The 15,180-nt window shown below is 33.1% G+C and overlaps 1 protein-coding gene across 1 annotated transcript in view; it reads right to left on the reverse strand.

The window, feature by feature from the left end:
- Positions 1-2,418: 2,418 nt before the first annotated feature.
- PCDH10 (protocadherin 10) overlaps positions 2,419-15,180 on the reverse strand; it is a 40,503-nt gene continuing 27,741 nt past the window's right edge. Inside the window, exon 5 of the mRNA XM_036241976.1 lies at positions 2,419-3,886. Coding sequence (XP_036097869.1) covers positions 3,867-3,886 — 20 coding nt within the window. The 3' untranslated portion in view covers positions 2,419-3,866. The remainder of the gene's footprint in view (positions 3,887-15,180) is intronic.

Below are 15,180 nucleotides of genomic sequence, written 5' to 3' on the forward strand. Positions count from 1 at the left end.
AAAAGAATATTCTACTGAACAGTAGTTTCACAGGTTACTGTAGAAGGGTTTTGTTTGACTCGGCAGAGGGATGGTCCTTGAAGTGCTAACGATATATAAAATAATTCTGCTACTCTATGGCATAAAAAATACGGAATTTTGTCATTTTCTGTTTTTCCCTGATAAAAAAAGAACGTAAAAAGGATGTTAAGTGCAAAGCCTTTACTACTACAAAATTAGAGTTGAAAAGGGTAAAGAACCCAAGAAATTGCAATATGAAAAATATGATTTTCAGAAAAAATTATCAAGTATACCAATGTTGTAAGTAGTTTTTCGTTCCTTGGGTATTAAAAGCACATATAGAAATGGGGGTGGGGGTAGGAGAACACCACGTGCAATGACAAATGACAGTGTTATTTTCAGTCAGTAACTTGAATGATTTTTTTTATCCTGATTAATATTTGCAACATTTTGACCGAGTAATTGTATTGAGAATGAACTTTACTCCAGTAAGTAACTTGTGGAAGGTAAAATGACTCAATATAATGCGCAGTTATCAAAGTTTATGTTGAGAATGGGGAGGATGGTTTTTTATCCTCTTATTGGAGAAGCAGAAAAGCATCTCCATGATGAAAGATCTCACAGCAAATTATACACTATTAAGAAATGAAACAAGCAAATGACATCTACGTCTCCTATATTACTTAATTTGCAATGTTTGATAAAGGCATTGCATTTAATATCTTCATAAAATAAAATACATATATTTTCTTAATACTGTCCCCAAAAGGTGATTCACTTATAATGAAACAGGTATCACTATATCTGTAAAGTAATTTTGTTGCAATATTTAAATATTTGACTTAAAATGAGTTCACATAATCATATTCACAGTTAAAAATTAGAATTTTACATGTGGCTGAAATATTTCTAAAAATTGTCATTTGACATACCTTCGAAACATTAAGACACTGTTTCCACAGGAAAATATTTTGACTGTTTACTACTCTAAAACTATGTTAACAAGGAGTAAATATCATGATTATTCTTTTCTCAGGTAATTTATTGATGAAATACTGTCTTATAATTTGAATATTATTTCTTTGATTTATATATATATATAAAACTGTGAAAATTGGACGCTAGGATGACTAGAGTAAATAGAAAAACTATTCTACAATTCTTTGTATATGAATCTAATAAATGTTTATTTGGAAACCTTCAATTATTGGTTGGCGGCATTTTCTATTTAATTAATTTATTAATATATAACATTTTAGCCAATGTACTAAAGTCATACCCTTATTCTGCTGTAGCTTCTGATTTATTCTGGATGTAGTCGTTGTTTAAAAAACTAATTGTTTAGTATTTCATGTTTAAATAATTCTGTTTGTCCCACTACTTAGGTAAAAGTTTTGTTGATTTTTGTTTCTGCAGATTGATAATAAAATTTAGGAGCTAAAAATGCAAATTAGTATAACTGGTTACTACAAAACATTAAAAAACGAATACACAAATATATGATCTAAGAAGGGAGATTATATACAATGATATAAAGGGCTAAATAATTAAAGAAAATTTTTTATGTCAAATGAATTCATATAGCTGTTATATATAAAGTGAGTACAACCTTATTTTCAATGCACATAATAAGGCAGATGGATGTGGGTCTCCCCCACGATTGTAAAATGATGAATGAAAGGGTTTAATTAAAGCAGTGTGATGCGACAAGAAAATCATTTTCTTCTTTAAAAAGCAATTACAACAAACACACATTTTCTAGTTAAATTATATAGAAACATTTTCTTACTAAAATAGTCCATCATCCAAAATATTAATGTAGTAATGCCAAGAGTTTGAGAAATGGTTACGGCTGCACTTAGTGCATGTGTGTGCTTTTTGTGTCATAGTTGATGAAATAAATTGATATATTTTTCAAGGGTCCCCAAAAGACTGGAACATTATACACATTACTTTGTTATAGAAACTGATTGTGATTATGATATAACTATCTAATTCGATAACAGTCAAATAGATACCACGATATCACTCAAAGATACACATCAAGGACTAATGAACATATGTATGCATTTTAATGCTAAATCTAAGGAAAATAGTCCCATTTCAATGACATAAAGTTAGGTGGAAAACATTTGTTATGTGTTTTTAGCCTGTACTTTAATAGCATAGCAAAGCTCAAACTATCATTGAAAATAATATCAGTTAAAAATTAAGGGAAATGTTTTAAAGTAGGTCTGTAATTTGGATTGGGCAAAGCTTTAGTTGTACTGTGGGAGGTTTCTTAAATGGAAATCTGTGACAATTCGATTTTTTGTTTAGAAGATTATGTCACATTCTCTGATTTTTCTCTCTTAACTGTATTTCAAAAAGCAATAAACAGCAGTAGAAAAAAGTGATATATATATAAAAGGAAAAAAGGCATCCTACAGAATTTAGTCATTAACCTGTTGACATAAAGTAAAAGAAAAGCTTCAGTTTTCAAGGCTGACTCATGTAGAATTTCCTCATTAATACAGCACTGACTACATTTAAGCTATAAAACTTTCACACATAAGGTAATACTGAAACAAGAATGTACCATGTTTCTATCTCCAAATTTATTAGATTTGTTTTAAATTTAGAGATTCTTTATATCTTATACTTATTCATTACCAGTTCAGAGATTTATATATCTCTCTATATTCATAGAGTTATAAATAGATTTTATATGCATGTGTTATTCGAAGTCACAAAACTATGCAAAACTATGTAAAATAAAATTCTGAGTTATATGATTGAGGACTTCTTAAAATAGTAATCTTCAATTACATATTTTACACCACAAAATGTACCGACACCCAGTGTTTGTTTTTCTAACAACAAGTACAGATGACTGAATAGATTCTTTATAAAAGCTTTAAATGATCCTCAATTCAAAGCCATAGAAATAGAATCGAAATAATGTAGATTGTTAGGTATTTTGATAGTACATGTTCAGTGCTCGGATAAATCGACAGCTAGATCTTTGGCATTGAAAATTCAGTACAAGTTCTTGACAAAATTTTGTAGCTTAGAGCTTCATTTTCTTTTAAACAAGGAAAAACAGGGTTGACTAAGATATGAAAACTGGGAGGAAACAATTAATGCTTATTTTTTTTCTTAGTAAGTTTATCTTTGGGACCCTGAATTACCTTTTACTTTATTGTATGATGTGGACTGTATGAATCCATTTAAAAACCAACTGAGTTGTACCACATTTTAGGAAAATTATATAATATAATATATATATTTTATATTTATTTAGAAGCTTTGAAATAGTACAGTAAACACTTTGCAACACGGTGTATAAACTACAGAATGTCTTTGATATTTTGTGGGTCGTCAGAATACAACATTTTTTTTTTTTTATAACCCACAGGTGAAAAGAACATAATCACAATCTTTCTTGTAAAGTTGGAATAGTTTGGGGAACACTTGATCACACAAAAATAATATAAAACAGTCAAGTTTAAAACAGTGATATTGCATTTATAATGCACAGATTTTCTTTATCCTTATGACTGGCTTCTCGTGGTGAATATAAACATCTAAAGGGCTCAGTGACATTTGGAAAGAGTAAGATATATAGTGCTGTAAACAGGCACACACTGATCGAAGAGGCAAAATCAGTTGCCTAAAGTTTCTACAGTTCTGCACATTTCAACTCATTTCTCAGACCTGCTGAGAGCAAGTAGGTCCTAACTTGGCCGTGATGACTGCAGAGGCAATCTGATACTCAGTTACACACAACTAACTGGATGGCCAAGATAATGAAGTTGAAAAGTTGATGCTTTTGTTGGTCGACTTTGTGCAAATCATGCTGCTTCGGGGAAGTCCTGTAGAATTGACTAGCATATCCTTTTCCGTGCTGCGAAAAAGAAAAAAAAAAATGCTCTAAGAAAATGAGTCTGGTTTTTGGTGTTTAAAATTGAACATAATTGTAACAGATGCAACAACAATGGAAACGCGTTTTACCCCCCATCAGAGACCCCTGTAGTGTCCAAATAGTTCAGTGAGTGTTACCTTGGTTTCTAATGGTCACGGTCATTCTGTTGTTGGGCTTTCTGAAGATGACAGTTTTGACATGTTTGCAAATCAGTTTTGCATGGGAAATGTACCCTTCATATACCAATCAACAATTCTGTGAGCTCAATTTTTAAAAATTATGTTTAAGCCAGTCCCTACTTCTCTTTTCACACACAATCAGGGCATTAAAAAATGTGCAGCTCTCACTTTCTAGAACAAGTCTTTAGAATATCTATAAACAACTTGTTATATATTTAATTTAATAAACTCTAAATTATATATAGTAAATCAACATATAATAGAAAATACTGTACCAGAAAGTGTTTATGTAGTTAAAGAAGAATGATTCATAGTTACTGGATTTATTGTATCTCACTTTTTAAATTATATGAAAACTAAACCATTTTATGGTCTACAATTTTTTTAAATACATAAATTAATTCCCTGAGAGAAATCAGTATTCTCATAATGAGGGTAAAGGCAAAGGAGAGGAAAATATACTATCAAATTTGGTCTAGTCTTAAAAATGTATTAAATTATGTCCAGACTCAATCATTCATATTTGATGCTTTTAAATATTGTATACATTTATGATGATAAAGGCTATTTCTTTTCATCTATCCATAATGTCTGTAATATTTGACCATGAGCACAGTGGGAACAGAAACTTGCATCCCTTAGGTAGGTATCGGGCACATAATAGATGTATATAAAAATATGTTGAAAATTGCCCTGGCTAGTTTGCTCAGTGGTTAGAGTATTGGCCTGCAGACCAAAGGGTAGAGGGTTCAATTCCAGTCAAGGGCACATACCTAGGTTGCGGGTTCAATCCCCACCCTCGTTCAGATTGTGTGGGAGGCAAACAATCAACGTGTTTCTCATCGATGTTTCTCTCTCTCTCTCTCAAATCGATAAAAACATTAAAAAAAGTGTTGAAAATCAAGATTGTTCAGTTGTGATAAAAATCACGTAGGTGTGTATCTCATTAAAAATTGGGAGCTAAACTACATAGCATAACTGAATTGTTTCAATCTGGTGAAGGGCTGGCTTTTAAAAAAAAAAAACATGTAATAATATGCCGATCAGAGCAATTCCTCTCCTTGGGTGTTTCCACTTATTTCAAGTAGAATATCTAATTGTATCTTTTTCCTGATTTGTTTTTGTCTGCTTTTCTCATTTATTTTTACTCACGAACCGTGTTTCTGACCAAACCATCAAACATTTCTTCACTGGTTCACCTTTTAGCAGAATCACAGCATTAAAATTGTAGGGGTCAGTCACCGGCATAGCCAGAAATTAAAGTGCAAATGAAGAGATGCAGATACTGTATAGTAACCAGGATCGAAAAGAATCAAAACAGATTTTGTTTTATATCATATAATATGAATTGTAAAATGAGTTAGCTACAACATGGGACCATGTGGTAGCTATTATAACTTACCTGGTCATATTGCTATAGAGAATATTCTATTAGCAAATAGAAACTTTTTAAAGAGAATCTTTTAAAAGAATCAAATCCTATTTTTCTTTGACTTTGAATTCTATCCCGTTTTATGATAAACTTGATTATAAATGATTCAAATATATTTTGTTTATACCAATCAGAATGTAAAATTCTTCAGTAAATTAGAATAGTAAGCCACCATAGACATTCGGGTTTATAAATTAAATTGGAACAAATAATTACAGTGTCCAAATAACTTACACTCCAAATTGAGCAGTTGTGTGAATGAAAATGAGCACTCCTAATAATTACCCAAGATATAATCCTATGCTTTCCCGGATAACTAAAAAAATATGATCACCCTACAAAGAATATTACTCTTTTCAACTTAAGTTAGAGTTATTAATTACAGGTTGAAGTGTTTTCTTTAAATGGTATGTAAAAAAATACTAATTTATAGGAAACATCATTCTAGTAGTTCAAGAAAAAAGGAACTCAAGAAGAAAATGAATATACTGAAAAGCTATGTCTTAATGCAGAAATTAGTCAACCTAACACATCTTTAAATCTGTAAAATATTTCTTATTAGGTTAAAAGATTACTTATGAGAAAAGCTACTAGCATTCATATTATATGTTCATTTGACTTAGAATACAAAAAAAAAATTGTGTTAAGTGGTTCACACTCATAAGAACACAGAAGTTTAGCACATCATACTCAGTATCTTAAATATAAACAGGAGCTTACAGGGCGTATACTCATTACTGCTAGGGTTACTATGTGCTGCCACTTTTATTAAAAGTGCACCTATTCCAGTAGTTGTCTGAATAATATAATCACCTTTTATTCAACTGACCTCCTCCAACCTCTCTGTTAATTCAGGAATGCAAATCTAAATAGGACAGGTATAAGAGCCGAGCTTGAAGGTCAGCACAAATTAGAATGGGAGGGTGATTCCTCCACCACAGAAGCTGATCTGCCAAATGGGAAGCCCAGGCAGACCAAGTGGAGAAAATGAAATATTATATTATTACTAAAGTCGTAGTCACAAACATTTTGTTTCAAGGCTTTTAAGGTGCGAGTGTAAAATATAGAGTAATCATTATTATTTTGAGACTGTATGAGTTTATAGTGGACAAATAGCACACAAAGATTATTTTTAAAAAATCAATGTCATTACATTTTAGAGGCAGGGCCGACGAGAGTTATTCCACTGTAGTAACTGTTCTGACTACGCATTTGCTGAAGCATTTCAGGCTGGAGAGACTGGGTCAAATGCACTGAATCTCTCTGCTTTCGGATCTATTCTGTGTGTTTTGGAATTATAAAAGCATACTTGGAGAATTTCACAAATGCATTTTTTCCCCTAGCTATTCATCATCATATGTGGGGAACTGTTCACTTGACGTGGCTGAAAGACTTTCTTTGCAGTCAAATCCAAAGTAATAGGAAAAAGCCTGCAGAGTCCGTTTCGCCTCTGTTTATTCAGTCACTGTGTCTATTCTCCTAGTGAGTCACAGAAATGTTACATATAAGATATTTATCTCACTAACTTAAATACAGATGAGAAAAATCACTCTCGATGGAAAACAGATATTCAAATACCTACCTTCTTATAATTTAGCGTGTGTGTGTGTGTGTGTGTGTGTGTGTGTAGGGCACATATATTACATATATGTATATATATATCCAACATATATAATTTTAATGAAAGTTTTATAATGCATATTTTCCTCATATTGTGGAATCCTGTTATTGCCTTTTATAGTTTATAAGGTATGATATTAAATTAGGGAACTTTTAAACATTCTTGACTTAAGAAGAAATGCTGTTAACATGTGTGTTGCAAAAACAATTGTAAAATCATCAGTTCTGATTTCCTCTTTCTATCATGTATAATAACATCATAATAGCCTGGTAAAACACAACTTGGTGTAATATACTGCAATGACAATTTAATAATTTGAATATCCACATTCTGCTCCTTGCATAGCAGGAAGCAAATGCCCTTTACACTGTATGGCAGGATAAACCGCAGAAGCTAAAGTAATAAATACAGCTTGTGAAGTGATCTAATCTATTGCTGCAACTGAAAGAAAGGACAGCCTTCAAACATCCTAGGTGACTGAGACTCTCCTCTACTGCGAAACACTTCAGGGGCTGAGATCAGTGACCTACTCCAGAGCTCATCCAGATTTTAATGAGGCTCACATCAGGACGCTCCTTTATATCGAAGGCGAGGCTGGCATACAGGAGTTTAAGCCCATTACCCCTTGGAGAAGTCAGAAACACCTGTTCTCTGTTCCCTCTGTAAAAGCAGATCATAAACTGAAAGACAGAAACATCATGGTGTTCCCTCTAAACAGAGGATCTACCTACCGGCTTTTATACATTTCCATACATCGGGTGTGTTTGTGGGTGTGTGTATCTGTAATGTAAACTGCCCCCACAAAGGCAGTAGTACATTTACAACTGGTTCAAAAGGAGGTATCTACTCCGAGTTGCCGTGACCGTGTCGACTGCCACCAATATTTTAACAGGGTAGTGTAATGATAGTAATTCAATTTTGTTCTGTTTAAAAACCTTTCTCTCTAATTAACTACATTGACTAAGAGAGCTTTGAACCCTACAACAGAAAAACAGTAATAGTGTATCAACTCCTTTAATGAGACAATATACTTTATTATCTTTATCTGAATTGATTTGAGCAAAATATCTCCAAACACACAGTAATCATGTATAACTTTCCCATCTAGATGCAAGAATTGGCAATATCCTAAATATCTTTCTTAAATACTGAAAACATGAAACTCAAATATTTGTTTTAGAAAGTTTATTATGATATTGTACTTTCATATAATTTTATATATTGAAGGAATCTATTCCAAATGTTTCTAGAAATGTTAAAAAATTATGCTTTAGAAGCTTAACAATTTTTCCTGAGGGGGAAAATAAATAATAGGACGTAACCTTACCTGGAACACTTTGGCCACTATACCAGGTTCTCTTTGATAAACAAAACCCTCTTGCCTCATGGTATCTTAAAGTCAAGTTTGGAGACTGGATTAAATTTCAGAGATGCTTTTATCCTACATTGGCATATATTTAAGAAATGAAACTCTACTATATATTGCTTTTCATGCTTAGGATATTGAAAATTTTTCTGAGATTCTGCATCACAATCCACTAAAATATGGACACTCTGATTTGGTTCAGAACCATCTGAAAATCATATTCACATTGTCAAGGAAGTACCCTTGAAATTTCTTTTGAGGATAATTCATTTAGTTATATATTTCTTTAATAATGACAAAATACTTTCAAGTTAGTATCTAAGACTCTAACAAGATATCCATGTGTTCCTTTAAAGAATAAATTGTTTTTTTTCTTTTTTGAAAATTATGGAGCTGATAATATTTACTGACATTTAGATACTTGTGTTTGAAGTAGTTTACTTCAAAACAACATTATGAGAGTCCAAATTAGTTTTACTTCCTGTAAGGTTGAAATCAGCATTAATTTTCAAAGCAGAAAGCATGGTAGATGCATGGATAGAACTGGTTATTTCTATAAGTACAAGGATGTTGCACCTGGTTAGATCTATTTTCAACAAATGACATCATTGAATCACAATATTGGACCAACTACTAATGGTGTGTGCAATTTCATCTTTTATATGGAAATCAAGCATACATCCTAGCAATCAAAGATGGAAAACTTAAGAATAAAGATATAAGACACTCATTTCAAAAAGCTTACTTAAACAAGGATAATGTTTCAAAATAATTTAACTGAAACCTTAAATAATAAAGCCATGAAAACAAATGGAAAAATCTTCTTGGTTGGTAAATAAAATAGTTATCACACAAGTTACATAAGTTTAATTTCAAAAAAGACACACACACACACACACCACACACGATTTAGAAACTGTGTAAAAGCATGGGTATTTATTTAAGGTACTTGATCGATTTCCCCTAACATACCACCGTCACTTCTATGTCAAAACAAACAGCAGATTTGAAACAGGAATTGCCGGCTCAGAGGGGAGTTAATGTGCTGACTCACTGAGAAGTAAAAGCTGACCACTGTTTTTCTGTACTGAGAAAAAACTCCCTCACGAAAGCAGGTTTGCAGCCCGGACTGCATAGGCTTCAGTAACACCTAGAGAAAGGTTGCCAGATAAAATACAGGATGCCCAGTTACATTTGAATTTCAGATAAACAAGGAATGATTTGCTAGCATACATATGCCCCTTGCAATATAATAACAAATGCATTATTTTTGCCAAAACTGGCATACCTATCCTCAAGACAGCTGTTTCCTAATACCACAGGTGACATGCTAGTACCACCGAGGCAAAGGTTACACTGTTTTGTAGAAAAACATTGCACTATATTTTCTAGTTATTTTGTAACACTATAGTTCATGTACTAAATGTTATACATATTTCCACCAAAGAATATATATTAAAATAAAATGTCAGAATTCAAAAGAAGATAGAGAAATAAAATTGTTATCTAAAATATAAATTTATATCCAGTGACTAATTACTTAGTTATCACACATAAATGCATTCTTAATTGTTATTTACATTCTTTTTAAAATTTTAACTTTGGAGTGAAATCTTTGCTTTTGTGAGATAAATATAACATACTAGATAAAATGTTCTTTTTTCTTTGCATAATAAACATAATTTTAAATTATTTATTTTAAAATCTAACCCTTCATAAACATTTTAATTTTATTTATATCCTAGGGACCTCTTATCCTTTCTATTTAATCTATCATCAGGTAATTAAAGATTTGAAAACTGATAGGCAGTGAATCTAATTTGGCTTTAAATGCCATCACAAAAATGCTAAATTATTGAAATAAGATTATGTCATGCTTGTTAAGGTTTAAAATCATTTTAGTTATGTTCTATTTAAGTGGCAAGATTAGGTCCTTAAATAGTTCTATTACATTCCAGAAATTTAAACTTTGTGTTTGATTGGGGTTCATCTGATTTAATGTAAATATTTAACCACATATAAAATAAAAGTATTAATCATGTTAATCAATCTTTGTTGGGGCCAGTAAGAGATTCTGGTTAAATAGATTGGCAGTGTATTATGATATATAAAATGTCTATATCATTATTAACATATGACAAAACACAAACCCACCTACATATCTCATAATAAAGTTCTCGCCAACAAAAATCAAAATTTTATATCATTATTTTTTTTAAAAAGCATCTAAGATACTTATTAGATGCCAATAAGGCCACAAAAACACATACACACAATATTTAAGAAAAAAAATTCAAAATCACTTATTGAATAACCATTATGAGTAAAAATGTCTGACACTTAAAAACTGTGACATGGAAATCCCAGAGACCTAAAGAAAAATCCGATAAACCACCTCTAGCCATTAGTATCCTTATCAACAACTTCCTGCCCATAATCAGTATCTGCAATGGATCCCCTTTATGTTCGTGGTTAAGATGACCTTATATTGACTTAATGTTTACATATATATTTTTTTCTTTATTGATTTTAGAGAGAGAGGAAGGGAGAGGGAGAGAGAAACATCGATGAGAGAGAACATCTATTGGCCGCCTCCTGCATGCCCCACACTGGGGATCAGGCCCACAACCCGGGCATGTGTCCTGCCAGGGAATCGAACTGGCGACCTCTTGGTACATGGGCCGACACTCAGCCACTGAGCCACACCGGCCGGGCTACATATATGCTTGTAAATTATATGTGACAGACAGTTGAAAAGAATTAGATTAATGAAATTAGCAGTTGGTGATGGTGAAACATGAGGCTTAAGGAGTTGTGATAGAGAGAATGATTGATTAGAAAAAAAAGAATAAAAGAACTAGTATAACTAAGGCAGAATAAGGAGAAGGTGAAAATCATGAAGGCTGAAAGATGATGAAATCGGGAGAGTGTGTTAGCAGAAACGGTTAGGAGTTTTGTCGTGTCATTCAACAATTACTATAATTATATTCATTTATATAAATCAGGAAGATGCCTAAATTACTAAAGAGAAAAAAATGCCCTTGCTTCCTTGGTTTCAGGTTTCATTTACTCATTCACTGATGTTGTCTCTAAGCATTTATGGGTGTTCACTTTGCTCCAGACGAAGTTCTGGGACTTGAGACTCTAAAATGAATATGCAGGCTCTAAAAGATTTAACAGTCCAATAGACACACGGCTGTTTGACAAGGTATTTTAAAACAACAATCCTGTATAAAAATCTATAAGACGTTACTGGAAGAATGCATATAATCTCTTTGTCTGGGAAGGATGCTCAAAGGTAAAAGACTTGACGTCTTGATTGATGAGTGAGAGATGGCCAAGCAGATGCGGTGGGGAGTGGTTTTGTAAAGGAGAGACATTCCCCAGGGAGGCTGGAATGTGTCAAAGTGGGAGGGCCTGGGAAGATAGTGTACCGAGAAGCTGGCCATCACTGAGTGACATAAAGCAAAAGCTGTAGGCAGATTTTTAATTAAAAAAAAAAAACTTTAATAAAAATATAAACACCATTGCAGCTGTAACAGAACACCTCTCAAGCATTTTAAAGGGAATAGTGAAGTCAAATGTCCATCAATACAGATAAACACTCTAATTATTTGCCAGAAAAGCCCGATGCAAAGGAGAGGGGTCTTCACTCCTTTTGGTGAGCTGGGCAGAAAGGACTGGGCCAGGGGCACATGAGAGAAACGATCCGTGTGTCACAGAGCCCAGGAGTGGCTCCAGGGTTTCTACTTGTCACATCTGGAAATAGTTTGCATTTCATCACCCTAAATCTCCCAAATATAATGAAACATTTTGCAGTCACAATGACTGCCTGGGTGTTTGTGACCGAAACCCAATTCTAAGGATAACTGTGAAAGAAGAAAAAGTGGAGAAATGAGCTGCTCAGGGAAGTGATTATTTCCCATTATCTCAAGCCTCGTAGTAGCAGCAGCAATAAACGTTAGCAACCTAGAGAAAAGCATGGGACAGCTCCCCCGCAAATTTTAACAAAGGAAAAATAAGGCAGATAATGATCACAGACTAATATTAAATTCATTTTATAACTGAAACTGAAACTTAAAAAAACAAACAAAAAACATTGCTTTTGTGTTCATTCTTTCATAGAGAGACACTCACAAGTAAATCTCAGCCTAGGAACATCGGGTCTGCAACTCACAGAAATGGTTAAGACATAGGGACAATTTTAATGCTGGCACTTAAAATAACACATTTTAAGCCCCGGCTGGCTGACTAAGCGGTTAGACCATAGGCCCTTGGACTAAAGAGTCTCAGGTTTGATCCCCGCTCAAGGTCACGAACCTCACTGTGGGGTCAGTCCACTCCATCAGGGTCAAGCGGGAGGCAACGGGTTGTCTCATATCGATGTCTCTCTCTCTCTACCCCCATCTTCTCCTCTCTCCCACTCTATCTAAAAACCAATGTAAAAATATCCCCAGGTGAGGATTTCAACAAATAAAATAAAACAAATAACATATTTTACGTGTACAAGGGTCAGGTACATTTGTTCAAGACTTTCCCATCCCAAAATAAAGAACCCCTATTATCTATCCAGTTATCTCAATCTATTAATATTTGTAGTTATCTTTCCTTTTACTTCCAACATTCTTGATTTAAAAAAGAAAGCACATTTTTTCCTTTCAAAACTGATTCCCTCCCAGCACATAAACTTTATTATTATTAGTAGTAGTAGCAGCAATAATATTAGAAGCAATGTTCTCCCAATCATCCAGTCTCAAGATCTGAGAATCATTCTTAGTAACTGCTTTTTTTTACCTTTTAATGCTACATTTAGAATCCTAATACCATAGATTTTTTTGCAAAATTTCTCTACTAATAATCCTTTCATTTTATTTCTATATCAGGCCTTTATGACCACAAAGCTTGATAAATGCAAGAATTCTCTGTTAATAAAACAAAAACAAAAATATACCCCCAGACAACTAATTCTTAGGGACTTCCTTCTGAGAAGGGTCCGGTTTCTTAAGCCTGGCATCTGAGTAGAGTGAACTGGTCCAGAATGCTTTCTCCAGAATCTCATGGCCTCAAATAGAAAGCCTAGCTCTCCCTCACTCACCATGAGACCATGGCCAAGTTACGGAAGTCTTCTTTCCTTAATTCTATAATCTATAAAATGCAGATAGTAAAAATACTTAATTCCTTTGGTTATTGTAAGCTTTAAATGAATTAGTACAGTATCTGACAATTTCTTAAATATTGCCAGATTTATAACAAGTTCTTAACAGTTGTTAACTATGATTACTGTTGATATTATTATCCAAAACATGTCTCAACCTGTCCAAAACATGATTTTCAAACCTGATGTTCCACTGTCCCTCTTGGATTTGCTTTATAGACTTGGCAGCCTAGAATATCCACTTCTCCATGTTACTTTCGTCTCTGATTCTGCACTTTCGTACACGCGGTGCTGTGCTCTCAGGGTACCGTCTTCTCTGTCAGCCAGAACCATGCGGTACTGCTCCCATATTGGCTCCTAAGTAGAATTCCATAAATCCTGCCCTCTAGAGGATCTCTCCCAAAGATAAGCAAAGATAGTTTATTCTAATAAATATCTTGTTCACTGACTGAGATAAGAAACTTAAAACAACATGGAATCATGAAAAAGCAGTATATTTTGAGAACAGAGAAAACGCTTCATACAGTTGACGTACCATGACAGAAGATGACGTGACTGTGGGCGGTGGGCACACAATGTGATATGCAGATCATGTACATAGAAGTGTACATTTGAAACCTATATAATCTTATTAGCCAATGTTACCCCAATAAATTTAATAATAAATAAAATAAAATGATAATTCTATCACAGTATTCATTTGCGATAGAAGAATATAAAATAATATAGTCACCACTTTAATAGCTATGTTGCAATAGGCAGACTGATGGAAGAAAAACAAAATGGGTTTGTATCTTAATTTCACCACTTTCTGGCTGTTTATCCTAAATTCCCTCATCTATAAAGTGGGGATACAAATAACTGCCTGGAAAAATTGTTGTGAAAATTAAATGTAAAAAATATGCCTGGGATACAATAGGGACTCAATAAAAATAACCTAAAAAAAAAAAAAAAATACATTGGTATTTCATTCACAGATATGTTAAATAAGAAAACTAATCTGTTTTAAAATTGTATTTTTGCCATAGTTGGAAAATAGTATGATTAGTAACAGGATATTTTATCATTTTATAAAATATAAGAATTTTTGTTTTCATAAGAGACATACACATAAACAGAAATAAGAACATGTGCCACTTAAATGCATTTGGGCACCGGAACTTAGTTGCTGGGTCTCTTGTTTTTCAAGAAAAATAGTGAGATATATACAACTGATGTGAAAGGTAGAATAGAAAACACACAGAATCAAAAAATCATGAGAATTGCACAGAGAACCTAGTGAATAAATATCAACAGAAAGTCAATTTGGCAGTTTTTGGGGGGCATTGCTTAAGTGGTCTTGTGACATCACTTGCTAGTTTTATCTGCCTTTGAAAGACAAAGGTCCAAGAATATAAATATAAGGCTGACTGAGACCATCAGGTTTATCAGATAATAGGGTTTTACTGAAGGAAAAATAGGCAAGAAAATACCTGAGCTTCTGTTCAAATACTGATACATGGTTGACAGATTTCTTTGGTATA

The sequence above is a fragment of the Molossus molossus genome, unplaced genomic scaffold, assembly GCF_014108415.1.
Source record: "Molossus molossus isolate mMolMol1 unplaced genomic scaffold, mMolMol1.p scaffold_m16_p_4, whole genome shotgun sequence".
Taxonomy (NCBI): Eukaryota; Metazoa; Chordata; class Mammalia; order Chiroptera; family Molossidae; genus Molossus; species Molossus molossus.